The 21,094-nt window shown below is 47.1% G+C and overlaps 1 protein-coding gene and 1 long non-coding RNA gene across 2 annotated transcripts in view; one reads left to right on the top strand and one right to left on the bottom strand.

The window, feature by feature from the left end:
* Positions 1 to 2,644: 2,644 nt before the first annotated feature.
* LOC116660294 lies at positions 2,645 to 5,072 on the bottom strand. Its single transcript, XR_004315748.1, has 4 exons — positions 4,939 to 5,072; positions 4,360 to 4,423; positions 3,919 to 3,978; positions 2,645 to 2,708 (listed from the first exon to the last, which is right to left on the bottom strand). It is a non-coding gene; the product is annotated as an uncharacterized LOC116660294 (long non-coding RNA).
* RGMA (repulsive guidance molecule BMP co-receptor a) overlaps positions 4,927 to 21,094 on the top strand; it is a 41,846-nt gene continuing 25,678 nt past the window's right edge. Inside the window, exon 1 of the mRNA XM_032469462.1 lies at positions 4,927 to 5,300. Coding sequence (XP_032325353.1) covers positions 5,287 to 5,300 — 14 coding nt within the window. The 5' untranslated portion in view covers positions 4,927 to 5,286. The remainder of the gene's footprint in view (positions 5,301 to 21,094) is intronic.

Genomic DNA, 21,094 nt, shown 5'->3' with positions numbered 1-21,094 from the left:
GTGCTGGTTGGTCCAGGCGCCATCCACCTCCTTCCAAGCTTCTCCTCAAAACTTCCCAGTCTCTGTAATGAGCACTTACCACCCCTGACACGGCTGCTTCTCTCTCCCTCTTCTGCAAAGCATTTGAGTCTTCCACCAGCCCCACGCTTCCCAGTATACTCTTGGCACCCTGGGCCACGTTCTTGACAATGATATGCCAAGATTAATAGAATCTTCTGGCTGGTCTTCTACCTCCTGTCTCTCCAAACCACTGACCTACCTAAAGTGCAGCTGCACTTACATTATTCTGCTCAGTAAACGTTGATGGGTCCCTATTAGTCATTCTGCAACCAAGCTTCTCCATAGTATGGCCCTAACCCCCCTTTTCCATCACATCTCTATTCCAGTACATGAATTCCAACTAGACTTAACCACTTTTTATTGAATTTGCCCACCTTTTGGCGTCTTCAGGCTTTAGTCACGTGATCCCCCAGCCTGGCATACTCTCCCTCCTTCCTTATATCTGCACCCTAAAATCAAATCCAGGAGGAGGGTATGGCTCAGTGGCAGAGCTTGTGCTCAGCATGCATGAAGTCCTGGGTTCAATCTCCAGTACATCTAGCAATAAACAAACAAACCTAATTACCACCCCCCCCAAAAACCCCAACAAAACAAATAAAGTATAATCTATCCATCAGAGACCATCTAAAGTAACACCTCTTCCATAAGGACTTTACCAATCCTGGGTTCATTCCTCAGGACCTCCAATTTTAAAATAAATATACAAAAATAAATAAACCTAATTACCTCCCCCAAAAAAGACTGCCAATCCTTTCAACTAGTAGTCAGCTTGCCTTCTAAATCCTTTGACATTGTCTTTGCCCTTTCCTTCTGTCTCTTCTTCCCTTCTACCTTGCAATGTCAACTCCACCGTGTCTGTAGGGGATTCTGAGCTGAGGTCTGATGGGCAGGGAAGGCCAGAGACTGATCTTAAAGCTGCATTTGCACAAGCACCATGCTTCACTACAATTATATGCAGAGAGAGGCTAATGAGATGAAAAATGGAGCTTCTAAGGTCCTGCCCCCAACCCCAGCTACTGACACCTATTTGTTCTTCTTTTCTTTCTCCCACTGGACTGCAAGTGTCCTAAGGGTAGAGGCTGTGTTCTTCAAGCCAACATCCCCAGGGTCGCACTCAGTGCCAACCTTGGAGTAAATGCTTGACACAAGGTACACTGGATTTATGAGAGCAGCAATGCTGCTGGGCCGCATCTAGCCCGCATAGCTTTTTTTTTTTTTTTTTTAATGTTTACACTTTAAATCTTGATTACTTTTCTCTAATGATAAAAATGTTGCTGTAGAAAATTTCAGATCTCTCAGAAATAGGCAATGCAGGAAGTGAAAGCCATCCACAACTCCATCCCTAAGGGCGAATCACTCTAGCTTTTTCTTCTAACATTTATTTAAAAGAAAATAAAACTGTTATTGTTTTGTAAATGGGATCATACTGTGTTTAACCCAGCAACTTGCTTCCCCTGCTTAAGATTTTATTTGGTTTTCTGAATAAATAAGAGGTCCATCACATCTCTTTAAAAAGATTGCATAATCTTCTATGCAAACATGTTTTCCCAATTATTCTACTTTGGTGAACATTCTTGCTCACATATCCTTGTACCCATGTGAAGCATTTTTGGATATAAAATCCCAGAAATGGATTTGCTGGGTCGAAGGGTGCATGGATTAACATTTTTATTAATGGCACTAAATTTCGAATCTTTCCAATTGGTCTGTGGCTTGAAGTGGAAAGAGCACAATTCTGTGTTGCAAAGTCTGTCTCTCAAACAATAGCCACCACATCTAGAGTTTGCTTCAATTCCTTTTTCAGAAGTCATTGAGATGACAGTTTCCTGTCACAGGCTGGCATGGAATGTCAGGTGTTTTCAGTTTGTATAGCTTTTTGCTGTCTATGCAATACAAGTAAGTCACCAGCACCCAAATTCCGTCCCGGTGTCCCACTGACACCAAGGATGGGACAGTCAGCCCCTTCCGCTTTAACAGGCTCCCACAGCTCCTGACCTGCTTCTCCTTTAGGATCCATTTTTACTTTTGAAACTGAATTTACCCAAAAAAACGTTGTGGGGTGGTACGCAATCCAAAGGGACAGCTCCTGGTGCCAGCCCCCAGTGGAGAGTTGTGCCAATTCATTTCACATTGTTTTGTCAGCTGGAAAGAAATCCTAAATCAATTTTAGCAGGAACCCAGTTTCTGAGGGTGCCCTCTGGCCCAGTGGGCGCCACCCCTCACTGGAAACAGAGACAGTACATTGCTCCACACCCCAGGAGCATCCTCTCTCCCTGTGCTGGGCATGGTGCCTCCTCCCACCAGTTTGAGTCCTGCCTGCCTCACCAACACAGCGCCCTTCCCTGCAGACTAAACTAAGGGCTTCCGCAAGGGGCTTGGAGGGACACCAGGGACTGCATCTCCCCGTCACAAACAAGAGAAAAGGAAAGAGTGGCAGAGAAGGAGATGGAAACTCCAGCACTCCTGTTTTCCTCATGAATTGTGGGGCCAGATTTTTTTTATTCTTATTTTTTATTGAAGTGTAGTTGATTTACAATGTTAGTTTCAGGTGTACAGCAAAGCAATTCACTTATACATAGGCATACATACATATATATTTTCAGTTCTTTTCCATTGGAGGCCAGATTTAAACCTCTCCCTTGGGAACTCTGCGCATGGGATGAGAGAGAGACAGAGAAATTAGTCTTAATGCTGCATTAGATATTCACTGCCCCACACCTTTTGTTTCATCGTGGCCTTAATTTTTTTTTTAACTCTTGAACCCAGGTTAGCCCATTTCCTGTTCATATATTTAAGGAATTCAGGCCCTTTTCAGTAAAGAAAGACAAGCATTCCCTGAAACTTGATAGTGGGAATGTTTCTAGATTGTTGGTTGGAAGCCTGCACATTTGTTAATTTGCACCCTAAACACACCTCACGGCCTCATTTAACTCTAAGTGCTCATGTGTGCAATGCAACTGCCTACGCATGGTTCCAACTTAATCAAGCACTTAATGAGTAGCATTAATATTCGTTGTCTTCTCCCCGGGAGCCAAGGCTCATCAAGGTAAATAGCTGGTGGCCGCCTCCACAGCCTGTGGCTCAGCTGAGAATTGTCTGTCCTCATCTAGACAGTGGACTGTTTGTCCCCCTAAGATGGGAAAACACTGCTGGGTGCTTTCCAAAGGCTTCATTTGAAAATGTTTCCACTTAACAGATCTTTGAAAAATGCCAAGGGATTTGGGAGAGCAGTAAGAAATCTACCATCTGGGTGATGTCATTCATATTCTTGTAGCACGGCCGTCGTGTAGCAGGCACTCCACTAAGTGCTGGGGACTCAAGGATGGCCTCAGGCAGTCCTGGTTCCTGCCCGCAAGGCACTTGCAGTCTGGTAGGAGAGGCCCACACCTACGGAAGGGTCACCCTAACCAGTGCATAACTGCGAAGTGTGATCAGCTTTAGGAAGGGAAGTGTACAGTGCTGGGAGAGCCACTCCCTAAGGAGGGGAGGTTGGAGACAAGTTGAAAGGTGAATAAAGGAAATCCGTTGTTCACTAACTATTAGGGCCAGACTTCTCTGTCTCTCTCTTTGTCTGTCTCTCTCTCCTCCCCGCCCCCACCCCAGCATCTAGCACAACTCCTCTATTTATAGATAAAGAAACTGAGGCCCAACAGAGCTGAATGTCTTGCCCAAGGTCACAGCTAATTATAGAAACCAGCGATCTCAATACCTAATGGCTTCCTGCTAAATCACATGGATTTTATTTATATCCCAGCTATAGATTATCTCCATGCCAATAAAACACGTAATATTGAGTGAAAACCACATCCCTCAAGACCACAAGCATAAATAACGATCATGTCTTAACGTAGATGATACCTTTTTATTTTGTAAATCCAAACAGTTCTCATCAACTCAAAATCCAAGACAGCTTGTTTTCTGTAAGAACGCGAAGGCCATAACCCTGTCTGAAACGCACTGGCAGATTTCTCTAACCGTGCAATGCTAATTTGGGCGTGAGCTGCGTGTTCGGGCTGACTTCATGCCCCAGCTGGGGTTTCAGATTTGCACAGGGCGATTGAGTGGCTCTTTGCTGTTTCCCTGCAAGGCGCTTTCCCCGGACTCTGGAAGCCTCTGGGGAATTTACCGCAGCTGAAGTGGCGGTGTTCTCGCCAGTGTGTGCATGCGCTGCATAGGGAAACATTCTTTTGAAAAGCCGGTGAGCGTCCACTTGCAATCCGTGCGTGTGCGTGCGCATGTAAAAACGCAGAGCAAGGACGGGAAGGACTGGCAGCCGGGCACACCCTGACCCGAGGTTACCTCTGGGGAGCGGCTGCAATGGGCAGGGGATGTGTACGGTCCTTTTACTCTAGATGTGCCTGGGCTGTGTAAAATTACACACAAGAACGTATTTGTGTATTTCAACGCGTCTTTCATGTATTATTTTCAAAAGAAGTCTTAAACAAATATCTCAGAACAACAAAGGTGCTCCTCTGCAGAGAGCAGCAGCGTTTCTCCCGAATGTGACCGTCAATTCTAGAAACCTCAGAGTAGCTCCCCCTCACCCTTGGACCATCAGGGAACTGATGATAGAAATGTGCTCTCCGCGGCATCCCAGCGGGAGGTTAGGAAAGTTGGAGCGCTTCGAGGGTCGCCGCACTGGCCGCCCGCGCCCCCCAACCCAGGCGTTTAGGGAACTCTTGACTTTGCAACGCGCGCACCGCCCCCCTACCCCGCAACTGGTGCTGATGCGGGAAGGTGCGGCCGCAGTGGGGCGGGGCAAACCGAGCCCGCACCCCCGCTCGTCTCCCGCCCCCGCCTCGCCGTCCCCGCCCGCCTCGCCCCCCGCCCTCGCCTGGGGCGCCTGGCCCGCCCCCTCCCCTCCGCGCGCAAACGAACCTCGAGACGCCGCGCTTGGCGGCGGCGGGCGGGGGCCGGGCGAGGGAGGGGGCTGGCCAGAGTCGCCTGACTCTGCAGTTGTCTCCCGAGCGCGGGCTGCGCCGCCCAAGCCGCTGGGCTGGGGAAGCACTAGCCGTTCGCTCCCGGGCCGGCTCCTCCAGGCGCTCGTGGGCATGCAGCCCGGGAGCAGGCGGCGCGCCCCGGGCCGCTGCTGAGCCGGCCGGGGCGGCTGGGACCAGCGCCTGCCGAGCCCCTCCCACCTTGCCCCGGGGCTGACGAGCGGCGCCCCGGCACCCCCTCTTCGCCCGCAGCTCCGCCAGCGCCACCCCCCGCGGGCTGCAGGGGCTCATGCAGCCGCCAAGGTAAGCGCGGGCCGGGAACGGGGCGGACCCGGCTCTGACATCCCCGAGGCGCTGCCGCCACTTGCCCGGGCCGCGGCACTGCTTTGGTCCTCCCCAACCCCCCGTCTCATCTTGCTCCCATCCTGCCCAGATTTGGAGCTTTGCTTCGCCTCCATCGCTTTAGCTCTTGGCAGCAGTAAAGTTTTTGTGGTTTGGTATTTGCTCTTTTTTCCTAAAATGCTCTCCCTGGGCAGCCGGCAGCGCGCGTGGCTGGGAAGACCCAGCGAACGTCCCTACCACGGTGCGCTTGCTGGAAGCTCCCTCTCCCCCGCGCGGCCACCCCCGCATCGGGCGACCTCTCCGCCCGGCCCGTGGAGCCTGGGACGGAGCGGACCACCAGGCTGTCCCGCCGTGAACCCTCACTGGCCCGACTAGCCCGGGCCCCCTCCTCCTGCTCCCTGCCAGGCTGCCTAACCTGCTGCAGAGGAGCGGATCGAGCGCCTGCCCCGGGGCATCGGCGGTGCGCACTGTCTGAGCTCGGTTCCGAGCGGTCCTTTGCCTGGGAGCGCAGGTGCACAGGAAGGTGTGGGACTTGGGTTAAGTGCTTAAGGGACAGGATTCCCGAGTGGCCCTGACGTTCCTAAGTGTACAGGTGGGCTTCGCGCGGGGCTCAAGACGTGGCTCATCCCAGGGAACAAGCTGGGGCAGGGGCACAGGTGTATTTAGGGGGAGGGCCTGTGTGGGGAACGCTCGGGTGCACTTCTTGATTGCATCCTGTTAAATGTAATGGCTTTAGATTTGCTCAGTGGTAGAATCAATTCCCCCAAATTGAGATTTTTAATGGGAGCCTGCGAGCTGCTATTATGTGATGTGGTTTCGGAAGGCGTTGGATTGTATTTATTTTATAAATCGGGGGAATTGCGGGCGGATTAGGGGAAATCGCGCCATCTAGCGGAAATGTTAAGCTGCGCGTTTCTTTTAGGCGGCGAAGTTGGGTGTTCTCAAAGTAGGAGACTCCGGCCCGAGGTGGGGAGGCAGAGGAGGGTCCTGGGACCCGGAGCGAGTAGTTCTCGGTGTATCCACAGTCCTCCTGAGCCTGAGCGTCGCCACGTCCCCGGCTCCACCTGGCAAGCTCAAGGGTCAGAACTGCAGGCCGTACTGAGTGGCAGGCCGTCGCCTCAAGGAGATCCGACACTTTCTCCATCTGGCTTTAGGGTCCTCTAGCAAAACCACAGCATAAAATGTTACCTGCCAGTAAGGCGGTGCCTGTTCTTTGGGCGTCTATCCGAGATATGGGAAAAACCTGTTCACGGCCCCGTTCTCTTCTCCCGTGCATCAGAAAAAAAGTGATTTTTCAGGCGAATCTTGAGCCGTGACCCCTAGAAAAGAGATTGGTGTTCTCTGAAGGGCAGCTGAAGGAGAACTGGGAAAGAGCCAGGTGCAGGTCTTAACAGGAAAGGTATAATGTAACAAAAATGGCAGTTTTTTACCCAAAGAGGAGGTTTCCTGCTCTTCCATTACCACATGTGTAAGGGACATGAGCTCCAATTAGCAGCTGGGCCTGGACTTTGCTGGATGGCAGGCAGAGCGGACAAAGGCTGTGGGTGGGGCGCCCACACATCCAGGAGGGCTCCGCATCCTCCGTGCCTGGTTTTTGCTGCCACCTTCCAGGCCAGCTGATATTAGCAGTGAGCTGGGCTCTCCCTGTTCTGAAGGGCAGGCTGGTTTCTTGTTGAGCAGGGTGGTGTTCTTGTGGCGAAGACCACTTGCCCTCTTGGGATCTTCTGAGCTGTGGCGCTAGTGGTGAGGGAGATCCCAGCCTCCTTTGCTCAACACCCCTGCTCGCATTTCCCTCCCAGGTGACGGACAGGTGCTTATGCTCTGAATAGACATTTGGAATGGTGGGTGGCTTAGCTGCTTACCCCCGACACTGCTGGAAACTGTCTCACCATTTGCAGGCATTGAATTAATAACTAGATTTATAACAAAAAGGATCTTGCAGTAACCTTATTCAAGGAGGGGTTTCTCTGACCTTTGCTAAGAAATCTCTGTCTTTCTCTCCTTACAAGCCTCTCCAAGGCGTGACTCCCTCCCTCCCCAGCATGTGTAATAATACAGAATAGAGAATGAGAAGCCCCTAGTTAATATGACCCTCGACTTGGCTCTTCAGCCACCCCATGGAGGCCAAATACAGGACTTAGATGAAGAGATGCAAAATAAAAAGAATAGGTACTGTGCACACCTAACGCTGGGACAGGGAGTTTTTCAGGTCGCTCTCACAGTGATGCTTGCTGCTTCTAGGAAGCAGGCAGTAAGAAATGCTGGCATTCCCATTTCTCAGAAGAGGAAACTGATGCCCACTGATGTGAAGGGGTATAGCCAGGGTTCTGTGCATTTAAAGTGCTTTTTTGCCTACAACCTTGCTACCGAATGAATTAAACTCAAGCACTTGCTTCTACCAGCCACGGTCCCTAAATTAGGCCTGCGTTAGGAGGTATGATCACTGATCTCTCCAGAAGGCTGACATCCAGGAAAAGAGATGGAATATAACCAAATGAAACTGAGCATAAACAGACAGGGATTATCGGAAACCAGTGCAGGCTCACTGGAATCTGTGAGTCCTGTGAAAAGAGAAGGCACTACACCTTAAAGTCAAGTTCTAGAACTTGACTTACGACATCCCAAATGTAAGTTAAGACAACTTTTAAGCATCTGCAGTGTTCCTGTGGCTCTTAGGAGAATGGCTTTGCTTTTCAAACAACATTCATTGTTTATTCATTCAACAAACTTAAGACAGATTTAACCTGAAGCAGGGAGATCCAGGCTTTCCCATCTGTGGTATCAGCCCTATTCAGATGACAGGCTTCTCTTTTTCTTATTTTGACTGAATAACAGTGCAGTTTCAGCCTCCCTTCCCTTAGCCACAGAGCTCTGAAGATCAATGAACAGGGCAGTGGAAAAAATTAAGGATTGCCTCACCCAAGTGTACGGACAAGGTCAGGAAGAAGTCAGTTTCCTTGGTGACAAATGAACAAGTGAACATCTTTTAAAAGGATGCCCAGTTTCTTAGCCAGGTCTGACCTAAGAGTGGCAAATGCTGTCTCACACTGGAGCCTTGGGTTCAGGAGATAAGAATGCCCACTTGACAAATCTAAGAGCAGGAGGAAGAAGAAATTTTGAAATCTTGGGCAGAAATTGGGAAAAAAAAAAGGCAAATGCAAATCTCTTTTATAGCCCCATCTAAAAGAGTTAAAGTCACTGCTACTTGACAGACATAAATCTGCACTACTGCCTCCTGGACTTGTAAAAGTCTCATATCTAGATTATTATGCTACAGAATAAAAGCAGAGCAGACACTGTTTACGCAGAAAATAATGACAAAATTGCTAGCTGAGTTTACTTCTCGTTTTCCAGTTGTTTGTTTAAAGCAACACTGCAAGATGGAGAACTTTCAGGAACCAAGATAACTGGATTTGCCAGCGTAGGAAAATCTGGCAAAAAAAAAAACTTGAAAACAAAAGATTCTGTCAGTAATCTGGTAACACAAAGCCAGTTCCTGTAGATCCTGTGTCCCCCGCGGGCATAGCAGGGAGGAGCAGATATGAGGACAGATGCCCTAAAGCTTGCTAATTTCTGTCTCATTAGGGCCACGTGTAGTAGCTGCCGTCCATTGTGGCTTCCACTTACGTTTCATGTTTTCATCTTTGGAGACTCTCAGATCTCCACATCTCCGCACCAGCTCACCCTGGCTGACAGCAACAGTCTGTCCTGTTTCCTGGTAATTCTCTGTGCTCCATCTGCCCTTGTGAACAGAGACACTCGGCCTCAGTCCTCAGCAACAGCCTTGGTACCATTACTTGTTCTTTTTTTTTCTCTTTTTCTTTTCTTTTTTTTTTTTTTTTTACATTTACCCGTTTATTAAAAGATACGGATGAACAGCCAGAGAGAGAAATGTAGAGTGAGGTCCGGGAGCGCCTTGAGCTTCTGTCCCTGTGGAGCTGGGGGAGGTGTGTCACCTCCTGGTATATGGATGTGGTCATCAACCTGGAGGCTCCCTGAAACCACACTATTTGGATTTTATGGAGTCTTCCTCACTCCATTTCCAGCCCCTCTCCCTTTCCTAGAGAAGTGGCCATCAGCCCTGATCCAGGAGCCATCCAGGAGCTCCCCCAGAGTCACCCTGTTGGAACAAAAGATGCTCCAAGTGCTCTTATCACATAGGAATTTACAAGTGTTTTAGGAATCTTGTGTCAGAGCTGGGGATGAAGAACCAATGTGTATATTTTTATTACAAATCACAACATCACAATTATGATGGCACCAACCCTTTCTAAATCCCTTATTATTCTGAATATGTCAATTACTGTATGCATAATACCTTCACGTACAGCGTTAGTATTAAAAGAGGTAAAAACCCCACCGAACTACTATTTCACCTGGAAATGTGTCCCCTGTTTCCTGAGTTTTTCTTCACCCTCTTCATTCATGTCCATTCTTTTTCAATTGAAGTATAGTTGATGTACAATATTATATGTTACAGTGTACAAGTATAGTGATTTACAATTTTTAAAGGTTATACTCTATTTATAGTTATTATAAAATATTGGTAGTATTCTCCATGTTGTACAATATATCCTTGTAGCTTATTTTATACTTTATAGTTTGTACCTCTTAATCCCCTACCCCTATCTTGCCCCTCCCTGGGTCCCTCGCCCCACTGGTAACCACTAATTTGTTCTCTATATGTATGAGTCTGCTTCTTTTTTGTTATGTTCACTAGTTGATTGTATTTTTTAGATTCCACATATAGGTGATAACATACAGTATTTGTCTTTTTCTGTCTGACTTATTTCACTTAGCTTAATGCCTCCAAGTCCATCTGTGTTGCTGCAAATGGCAAAATTTTCATTCTTTTTTATGACTGAGTAGTATTCCAGTGTGTATGTATGCACGTGTGTGTGTAGATTACATCTTCTTTATCCACTCATCTGTTGATGGACACTTAGGTTGCTTCCATATCTTGGCAGTTGTGAATTGTAAATAATGCTGCTATGAATATTGGGATGCATGTATCTTTTCAAATTAGTGTTTTTGTTTTTTTCAGATACATACCCAGGAGTGGAATTGCTGGGTCTAATTTTATTTTTTTGCAAAGCCTCCCATTACTTATCCTTGTTCTTGAAGAAACATGCAAATAATTTTTCATCCTCTTTAGGAATTGTTAGGAATTCTCTCCTGGCTGGCTTCTTGAAAGTCTACTAGCTAGAAACATACAAGCAGACAAAGACTTAACCCATGATGGTGTCCTAAACATCCGTCGTGGTATAAGTCTTGTCTGTCACATGCAGACACTCCACCTTAGAATTCACTCCCCTGACACACTTTTATGCATTTCCCGATTGTTCTGGACCGCTGTGTGTTTCTTCCTCCAGGTTGGCTGTTTAAAATCCGCAGTGTTGAGTTGTGCTAGGTGCTTTCACAAAGTTTTGTCCTCTCTCTCAAAGCCTGACCCACTTGTGAGATTCCGAGACCTTGCTGGTTAACCCCTTGCCGAGAAGCCATTTCCCTGGCTCTCAAAGAGGCATGCTCAGGAAACATCTGCAAGGCAATCGCTGTGACTTAGAAATTTGCTGCCAGGGTGCATTTTCAGCTCTAGAATAGAACAGAATGGAAGGCTCTCACAAGAACAGGTCCCTTGGACTGCTGAGAGTTTAGCTAAGCCACTCCATGGTATTGCTGCCTCCGCATCCATTTTGTTTGACCACGTGGCCCGTGGGGACCTTAAATTGACACCAGCCCTTAATACAAGTGCATGCTCTGCTCTGGATGGCAGCCAGCCATCATGATCAGCAGTCTCCCCTTCTCCTCAGGGCCTACTGCTCCTAAGCTAAGTTCCCCATCAGGCTCACCAAAAGCCCTTTCTTCTGGTTTGTGTCAACCAAACTGGCCTTAGCTCCAGGAACCCCAACGTGCTCTAACCACAGACCCTGATAATGGCACGTGCCCTGGGTCTTGTCTCTCTGTTTGCACTCGGCCTTGACTTTCCCACGTGGCCCCTCCAGGTGTGCGCGGGACTCCCTCCAGGACCTGTGAGCCATAGACTGTATTTCAGTTTCTGTCCTGATCTGTTAAACCCTAGCTCACCTGCCGGCACCCTGTGCTCCACTGAACAAGTGTGAATTTGACAGATTCATAGCAGAAGAGCACGTGGAAATGCACATTTCATTCACAGAATTGAAAAAACTACACGGTTTCCTCGAAACAATTAGTACCTTGAAAAGAATCAGAATTTTTTGGAAAGAATAAGAATTAATACTTGTTTGAAAATTTTGGTGTATAATATACTCTCATTTACATTTAATTTAATATCCTTTATGGAAAGAGGTAGAGTATAAATAATAAATCAACTTTTAAAAAAATTTTGGGGGAGGGGGAGAGAATTAGGTTTTTATTTACTTATTTATCTGTAATGGAGGTCCTGGGGATTGAACCCAGGACCTTGTGCGTGCTAGGTAGGCCTGCATTCTACCACTGAGCTGTACCCTCCCTCCATAAATCGACTTTTTAATGCAATTGCATTTTATCAGATGGGTTTCTTCCATTTACGCAAAAAGCAATGTAGAGTTTAGGGGCCAGCGCACCTGTGGATGTCACGAGGTTCATGAGGGTGTTCTCTCACAGGCCCGGACCTGCTCATAAACCCTCACTGCTACGTTTGGCAAGTCGTTCTGCCCCAGAACAAGGGACTCGTGGGAGTTTAATTTATGTTGTTTCACTTCCGTCACTGCAGCATACTTGGGTTTGTATCCTTGGGTATCTCAAGATCATACAGTCAGGAAAAGCTAGGTGCCGCTTTCTTCCATGCAGAGAGAGTTTTACGTTGCATTTTGAGAAAAGAGATCCCTAAATTCCAAGCATCTGATTTCTTCATGCGCAAATGGATGCTCCTGGCAGAGTCTGTCGACTTCAGGCCTGGCAGGGAGCGTAGTGTCTTCCCAGCACACGCACACCACGGCCAGGAGTCACCGAGGGCAAAACCAACCCAAGCCAAGACGGCACCCAAACCAAGACGGCACCCACGCCCTCCCTTTCTGGGTCAGTGACCAACTTCTAGGGGCAGAAGCCCATCTGGCTGTGAAGTTGAACATGCTCTGAATGCCTTGTGGTCTGAAGGGACCGCAGGGAATGGCTGCTGTAGGTAGGTTTACCTAAACATCATCCTGTGTATCATTTACTTGTCACTCAGAGGCTATTAAATTCTGGTAAGCACTCTATGAAAACTTGACCCCAAAACACCATTTTCACATCCAAAAGGAAGAAGAAGAATACTATCGCTATTTCAGCTTCCAAAGTTTTTAGGCAGGTGGGGGAGATTATTCAGGGAAATTTTCTCTTTTCTTAAAACATTTTAGTATTTTTGCTTGCTCTGGGAAGCAGTGTGTCTCTAAACATATTCACAGTTCAAGTGCATGATTATGTATATGAAGCACGTTATTTGTCTAACGGGAAAAAGTAAACCTGGTGAAGATGAGAATGGGCTGTGATTTGGTGGGAAAAACACTGAACGTGGCATCATCAGGCCTGGATTTGAGCCCCTTCCTGCTATTTGTATGCTTGGTGACCTGGGACAAGTCACTTACTCTTGCTGAGTCTCAGTCTTCTCATTTCGAAATGGAGACAGCTGTGTCCATGTCATAGTTGAGATGACTCTACTATTACGTGGGAGATTTTGTCTAATAGAGATTGCTCAACAGAACCTGAGTTGAACTGATAATGCACTTAGAACCCACTAGGAGTCCTTGGGCACTCATTCAAAAAGACACACGCACCCCAATTTTCATAGCAACATTATTCACAATTGCCAAGATATGGAAGCAACCTAGGTGTCCATCAACAGATGAGTGGATAAAGAAGTGGTGATACATGCATTCGCGCGCGCGCGCGCACACACACACACACACACACACACACACACACACACACACGATGTGGAGTAGTACTCAACCATAAAAAAGAATGAAATTTTGCCATTTGCAGCAACATAGATGGACTTGGAGGGCATTAAGCTAAGTGAAATAAGTCAGACAGAGGAAGACAAATACTGTATATCACTTATATGTGGAGTTTTAAAAATACACCAAACTAGTAAACATAACAACAACAAAAAAGCAGCAGACTCACAGATACAGAGAACAAGCTAGTAGTTACTAGTGGGGAGAGGGGCTTATAGGGGTGAGGAAGTGGGAGGTTCAAACTATTGGGTGTAAGACAGGCTATGAGGATGTATTGTGCAACATGTAGTAACTGTAAACGCAGTGTAACCTTTAAAAATTATATTAATTTTTTTAATTTTAAAAATAAAATAAAATGAAAGTTCTTGGGGAACTCTGCAGGTTTCCCCCCAATTCCCACACATACAAATCAGAATCAGGCACATAGTAGATATTTTGTTACAACGAAAACAATTCTTAAAACTAATATTGGCAACTACTTATCAACACTTACTCGACGCCAAATATCTGTTCTAAATGGTCTCTTATAACTCATTTAATCCTCGCAATAATCTTCGGAGAGAGCAAAAGAATATCCCCATTTTTCTGATGAGATAACTGAGGTTTCTCAGGGGTCTGGGTTCAGACTGCGTGTTCTCAGCTAGCGTGATGTATTGCGTCTCTAACGTAAAAGTAAAGACAGCCCCTCAGCCTTCCAACAAGTTTAAAATAGAAGACCACGGTGGTAGAGGAAAATGTCACATAAAACAGCACATTTTTTCTTTCTGGATTGGCACCCTTCCCCACCTCCCATCAGCTCGTGATCTTCTTTATTTCAGCTTTGCATTAGCCATTCTAAACAATTTTGAATTTGATGAATAACTTGGTTATCTCTGATCCTATTGCTAAACGTCTATGGTATTTGTGCTTGGCACCAACTTGTTCATTAATCCAAATACTGCAGCCTTCTGCTGGTGGAGAGGGAGACGCAGACTCACTGTCAGTTCAAACAGTTGCCATTTGGTGGATAAATGGTTCCAAGCTGGTTCTTCTCCCAAGAACTTACTGGAACAGGGAGAGATGGATGCTGGGGGGTCTGTTCTCCGTCACAGGAACTTGGCATGTCTTGGTATGGGTACCCAAAAGCTGCTTTAAAACGAGGTCACTAGATGTTTTCAAGGTGTGGTTTCAGGTATGCAGTAGTATTGCTGGGGATTATTGCTGAAGAATCTCGTACTGACACTAAAACATAAAAATGTCACTTTTCAAATAACATTACCTACTTGCTCAGCAACATTTCCGTTGGGGGAACCCAGAAGTGTTCCAGAATGGCTCCTCGGAGTCGGGTGTGGGCAAAACCAGTCAGTTACAGAGCCAACACCAGTTCAGTGACTTCCTCGAGACAACAGACTGCGGAGCTGGAAGCCCACCCCCACCTCCCCGGGGGCAGCCAGGCCAGGATTCTGCTGGTGGAGAAGCTTTGGGTCCAGAGAGAGGACAGGACATGCCGGGGTCCCCCAGCTAGGGGCAGTGCCGCCCCAAATTCCTGGCCTCTCTCTTTCCCCATTTCCACCGCAATGTCTAAAATGTCTCAGTCTCAATACTGACAATTAAGCAATTCACAAAGGCTATCACTTTCGTCCTGCGCTTTGTAGACGGAAGAATTTGCAAGTGTAAACCAGAAAGGTGTGCACTGGAGTCTCAGACAAGAGCTCAAGAGGAAAGTGACGGGAGGAAGACTTTCAGAAATGAAACTCTGATTATATATTAGTTTATCATCCCAGTTAGGGAGGAAGGGGAGATGTGTCCAAAGAAGAAATGAGGCTGTTCCAGGTGTTTTTTCTGAGAATCTCAGAGGTGAAGAAGGAGACGTGCAGAAGGACGGCAGGAGGGGCTTCATTTATGGAAATGGGACCGGACAAACTGTTAGCAGGTCATCAGGAGGGCTCCAGCCCAGCCTGGGCTGAGGCTGGGGGAACTCGAAGGGAGTCCTTCCTTCTGTTCAGAGCAAGAGGAGGAGCACAGAGATGGAGGAGGGTGAACAGAGGCAGAGAGAAGACCAAACATCTCTGTGCCTGGGAAGGCGTTGGGGAACTCATCAGAGGTGGTGTGACAGCTGGGAGTCACCCAGACCTGCCCCATCCCCACTCTGCCACCACGCCAGCTGGGTGACCTCAGGCAGGTGCCTTACCTTCTGCAGTATAAGTTGGCGTAAATGTGGGTTGTCTGACTTCCAGATGAGAAGGGACAGATGAAGTGTTTTTAAATGGGGATTGAAGTCCAGGAAGAGAAGAGGATATAGCTTTTAAAAGGCATTTGGTATTCCTCACAGAGAGACTATTTTATTTTATTTATTTAGTCAGTTTTAGTTATTATTAAGTGAAACATAGCAGATGTATAATATTATACGAGTTACAGGTGTACAATATATTGAGTCACAATTTTTATAGGTTATAATCCATTTATAGTTATTGTAAAATATTGGCTGTATTCCCCATGTTGCACAGTATATCCTTGTAGCTAATTTTGTACTTCATAGTTTGTACGTCTGAACCCCCAACCCCAGTTTGGCCCCACCCTTTTCCCTCCCCTCACTGGTAACCACTAGTTTGTTGTCTCCATCTGGGAGTCTGCTTCTTTTTTCACATGGACTGTTTTATATTCAAGTCTGTCTGGTCTTCCATCAGTACATCCCCTTCGGCTGGGGAACTCATTCCTCGGACTGCTCAGCTCCCGCTCCTGCCATGATGGACGAGTTCATAGGGCTATTTAACTGAGAGACAGAATAAAATATGAAATATCCCCAGAATAAAAACAGGAAATAGGGAGCATTTGGGAGGTTGCTAATAGTTTTTGGTAAAATTATAGTAAGCTGGCTAGATAAATTGATTGATTGATTTTATACATGCTTATATGCATATGGAAATACCTAGAAAGATGTGCATGAAACTGTTCACGGTTATTCTCTCCAGGGACAGTTACCCGATTTCATGTAACAGGAAATTGATTTTTTTTAACATATGCCTTTATTACTGTTTCCATTTCTTGAAATAAATGTGATGTTAGATTGAAGGAAACGGAAAGTCCGGAAAATTTGTTTTCCCAGCATTTTCTTTTTAAAAAATCCCTTTTATATCTTCCCGGCACTGTGACTATGCCCGTATCTACCAGCGGGGGATGTGCTTCTGGAAGGTTCTGAAACAGGCCCTCCATACAGATGTCCATGCCAAGCTGGTTCTCCAGGCCCTGAAAATCCCCAGACTCTGTTCCTGAAAGTGGACTCCTGAGTAGGAATCCTGTCCCACAGGGCAGTCTGATGTCGATTGTCCACGAGGTGGAATTTTGACAGACGGTGTTCCAGACAGTATGCGTCTGATGGTGGTGTAGACGTCGCCAGACCGGGTACTAGCGATGGCTTGCTTTGCAGTCAGTGGTCCAGTTCATTAAAGAAGCTCCTGACAGAGACCTCCCGCCCCCAACTCCGAAAGACCCTCCAGCCTTAAGTCCTGAGTTGATTTGCGGGGACAGGGATAGGGCTCCCGAGACACCATGCAGACACCCCTGTCGGAGTGCTCCACACTGTGCTGGAATGATTTGTCTCCACATCTGGCTACATCCCTGGGCTGTCCGGAGTGGGTGCAGACCTGTCTGCTGCTCATCTGAGAACTCCCAAAACCTCACTCCGAGCCCAGTACTGAAAAACAATAAATAAACTAAAACAATCTGCCTTGGGGGTGAGGGGGGAACATTACTCATCTGATCACATGCATTTAAAGACAGATCCGAGAGCAAATAACCTCTGCTAAGGGGTTTAAATCCATCAGGAGAATTTAAAGAGAAAGTGAGATATTGCTTCAGTTTCTAAGAAGAGCTATTGGAGTGTCAGGGAAGGATGCATTTCAAAAAAAGCCATTAGAATATTGGAATAAAATCTGCATGTTTTAATTACTGAGAATAAGCACTCTCGTGGGGAGGGAGGGAGCATGTAAGCCAAGAAAACAGCGTGCACACGTGCAGAGAAAGGAAAAAAAAACCAGCTAGACCAGGGTAGGAACACGCTGAAGGCTTCCCGACATGAACAGTGAAGAGGTTCCTCAATGCCTGAGTGAGGACAGCGAGACCCAAAAATGCTTTGGAAGAAGAGAAGCAAGGCGATTCCTAAATGGTCATGGAAACAAATGGGTCAAGGAAAGCCTGTGGCCCTCTGTCCCAGGACCAGCTGGAGGGAAGGGAGCATTGATGATTAAAGATGGCAGTTGTATCTCAGTGATCAAAATATACATCTCTCTTCCACGTCGAGCCTGAGCCCAAGGGCAGACGTGCTGGGCCCCCAGTCCACAAAGGAAGCCCACCCCTCTAGGGAGTCACTTTTAGCCACTTTGGCGGAACAGATAACTAAAAATGTAATATCAGCAAACATGTTTTAAAGTCCTAATTACCTGGGCAGAGCAGCACACGCTTTCTGAAAAGAGAACATGAAACTGAACCAGTCTATTTGCAGTCCTTGAGGACGTAGAAACAGGCCTGAGACGAGAGAGAGAGAAAGCCAGGGATGAATTATGTTTAGACTCTCAGAATTCCTTCTGGCAAAGTTCCTCCCTGAGGGTCATCTCCAATAGTTAAGTTCCTCCAGAACTTAGGGGGAAGTCACCGTGGACCGGAATTGTCCTTAGAGACAGGAAACACAGAATAGGATAAACAGGTGCTTTTCTGGATGAAGAATTATAAACAGTCGGGATCCCCAAGGATGGCTGGTGCTCCCAGACTTCATTTAAATGTCCATAGATCATCTGAAGGGAGAGAAGGGTTCCAGGCCTACAGCTGAAATGAAGGCTCTGCAGAGAGATGGCAAACAAATGGTGATTCGCTGCAGGACCAGCTGATGAGTTAGCAAGAACATACATATTAAGCTTTTGCAGGGGGGCAAGCCTCAGTTAATGCATTTAGGAGAACAGAATCCAAGTTACAAGAAAAAGGACTGGGTCCAGTCTGTTTATAGCCACAAAAAGGGGTTTGGGGGTCCTGGCAAAATGTTTGACCAAGTGTTCAGAAATAGTATTGGAAACGAAGCCAAAAACACTGCTCTCCCTGGGCTTCCCCCAAACCTGGCAGGGTTATGAGCTAGAGGAGAATAGCTCAGAACTGCAGAAAGGTGAGTAATCAGCCAGGCAGAAGTTTTTCCCGAGAAGCTGGGCTGCTTTGTTCTTTCAGGAGTTTAGTGTGGAAAGATGAAGCCAGAAAGGTGATATGATCAAAGTCTATAAGACCTTGAAGGTTGTGCAGAGAATGAGCAGGTCTGGTTCATCAAATTTGAAACGACCCGACCCAGGGTAGCCCTTGAAGGTTGAAAGGGGAATTTGAGGGATAAATTACAAAGAAGGATTAGGTCCCATTCTGAGTTGTAAAGTGAAGCAGCTGAGTTTCTCAAGTCATGGTATAGGCAACGTGGTTTCAGAAGTACAGGGTGGACGGGATGGGAGTAGACTCATGAAATTTTGCCAGTAAGTGAATGATGGATTAAGAGCCATGGACAATATATCCCTGTGCTTTTGGGGATGGTGAAAATAATTCTTGAGACCAGTGTTCTTGAGACCTTAGCTTCTCCTTATTGGTCAAAAGTCTGTGCATGCAAGCGAGAGGAACCGAAATCAAACCAGTTTCAGCAAAATAAAGAATTTTGTTGGCTCCCATAGCTGGAACACATCCTGGTATAGCTCAGAGGGGCTAATAAGGAGGAGCTTCATGGAGAATCCCATGCTGAGGAGTGGTATGGGGAAGGTTGGCCCTGAAAATTGCCATCAGTCCCTGAAAAGCTCACCAGATAAAATGCAACTTCGGTAAAAAAAAAAAAAAACCAGTATGCCAACTCTGCAAACACAGCTTCAACCTGCAACACCCATAAACACTCGCCTTGCCATCAGATTGCTACCCCGAGACCCATCCTGTGTAGGATGAGAAACTACAGAGAGCAGAACGGGATCAGTGGGCTCTCCCATAGCAACAGTCTCAGGACAGGTTCTAATTGGTCAGCTTGGGTCATGTGCCAGTCACTGCTTTATTGAAAGTGATTGTTAAAGTTCCCCGTCTTGCTCGGACTTTAAGTCCAGCAGGGTAAGCTGTGACTCAGCCTGGGTCTTTTGTGCATCCAGGGTTGATGGAAGGTGAGGAAACTTAACAAACCTACGAGTCCCCTACACATGAGACTCCCAGGAGAGCTCATTTTATGATGGCGGTGCCCAGGCTCTATTTCCCAAGACTCAGATTCAGCTGCTCTGAGTGGGGCCTGGGCATCTGTATTACTGTTAAACCCATCACAATGGTCTCCCAAGAGAATAAATCCCTCCCCTTCTTGAGGCTGTGGGTGGGGCTCCCAAATACTAAAAATGCACACCCTAGCAGAGTACATGCTGGCCCTTCTACAGCTCTCCCAAGCTCCTGCTCTCTCTGCAGCCTAGCCTCTATCTCCTATAGCCACCTCTCCCAAGCTTTTCCAGCTCCTCCAGCAAGCCACACCTTGGCTTGTGACATACTCAGTGTTCCTTCTACCTAGAATCCCTGCCCCTCTCCTCTTCCCCTGCCCACCGTCTTCCCCTGGCACATTCCCACACTGGGCAAAATTCCCTCCCCTTGCCACACCCCAGACTGGGCTGGAGGCCCCTGGCACCTATGTTCTGTGCCGCCCCTGCCAGAGTCTGGGTGATGCTCTGTTGAAAGTGATTGTTAACTTATCTATCTCGCCTTGACTTTAAACACAGTGTGGACTTGCATCACTGGAACGAATGGCATATACAGCACGTCAGGGACGGGGTTGGGCGTGCTTGGCTCTGCAGTTTATTAGCTGGTCATTGGGTGAGTCCCTAACCTCACCTGGCCTCAGTTTTCTCATCTGCACAATGGGGAGAATAATAGAACAGACCTAAACTTACCAAGTGTCTAAAAATGTCAAGCACTTAGCCAGCATCTGACAGAATGTAAGAGCACGTTGAGACGTTAACTGTTATTACCGTCATTCTTACTGAAAGTGAACCCTTGAAGGCACCTCATAAGACACACCACCTTTTTTGGTAAAACTTTCCCTGGGTAGTTAGTTGTTCATTCCTCACCTCTGCTTTACCCCGCACCTTCCCCTAATATCTGTTTCTACCAGTAGTTCTGAGATAGGAGCTATTTTATTGATTCCTTTATCCCCCAGGGACTAGCATGCACTGGTCCTGAATATGTATTTATTGACTGACACCTCAGTTCCTGGATTTGGGAACACCCTGTTCATACAAGGAGGCAGGGGAAGCTGGAGTCCCTGCCCACCCCTGCCCCTGGGAGGGCTTCAGCCTTACGCAGACATCGCCTTTCAGAAGCCCCCTGCCCCTTCCTCACCATATTTCAAGAATTTCTTATTTCTGCAAAGAGTTAGGAGTTGTCAGTAGGCTGGTTGGTTTGGCCATTATAGACAGATTTCTCAAGGTCAACACAACGCCATACTGCTCTATTTGAGCCTGGATTTCTCCTCATAGTCTAAACTGTGTAAAGGCCCAGTCTCCACTTCTGTGATGCCCGAATTCAGCCTCACACACTTCTCTTGAGGAGACAGCCCTTTGCGTCCCTTTCCCAAACAACTTGCTTACGTCATAGGAGTTGGCTCTCCTCCCAAAATGGCGGCCAGTCCCCTGGCAGGACCCCTGGGGAGCTCCCACGACCCAGTGCCCCTCCCACATTGTGCAGGTACTCCTCTTTTTACTGAGCTTCACAGATAATGCATTTTTTACAAATTGGAGGTGTGTGGCCACCCTACGTCAAATAAGTCTATCGACGCCATTTTTCTAACAG

Source organism: Camelus ferus, chromosome 27 (assembly GCF_009834535.1).
Source record: "Camelus ferus isolate YT-003-E chromosome 27, BCGSAC_Cfer_1.0, whole genome shotgun sequence".
NCBI lineage: Eukaryota > Metazoa > Chordata > Mammalia > Artiodactyla > Camelidae > Camelus > Camelus ferus.
Note: the sequence above shows the minus strand (reverse complement) of the source record. Positions and strands in the feature narration are given on the sequence as shown.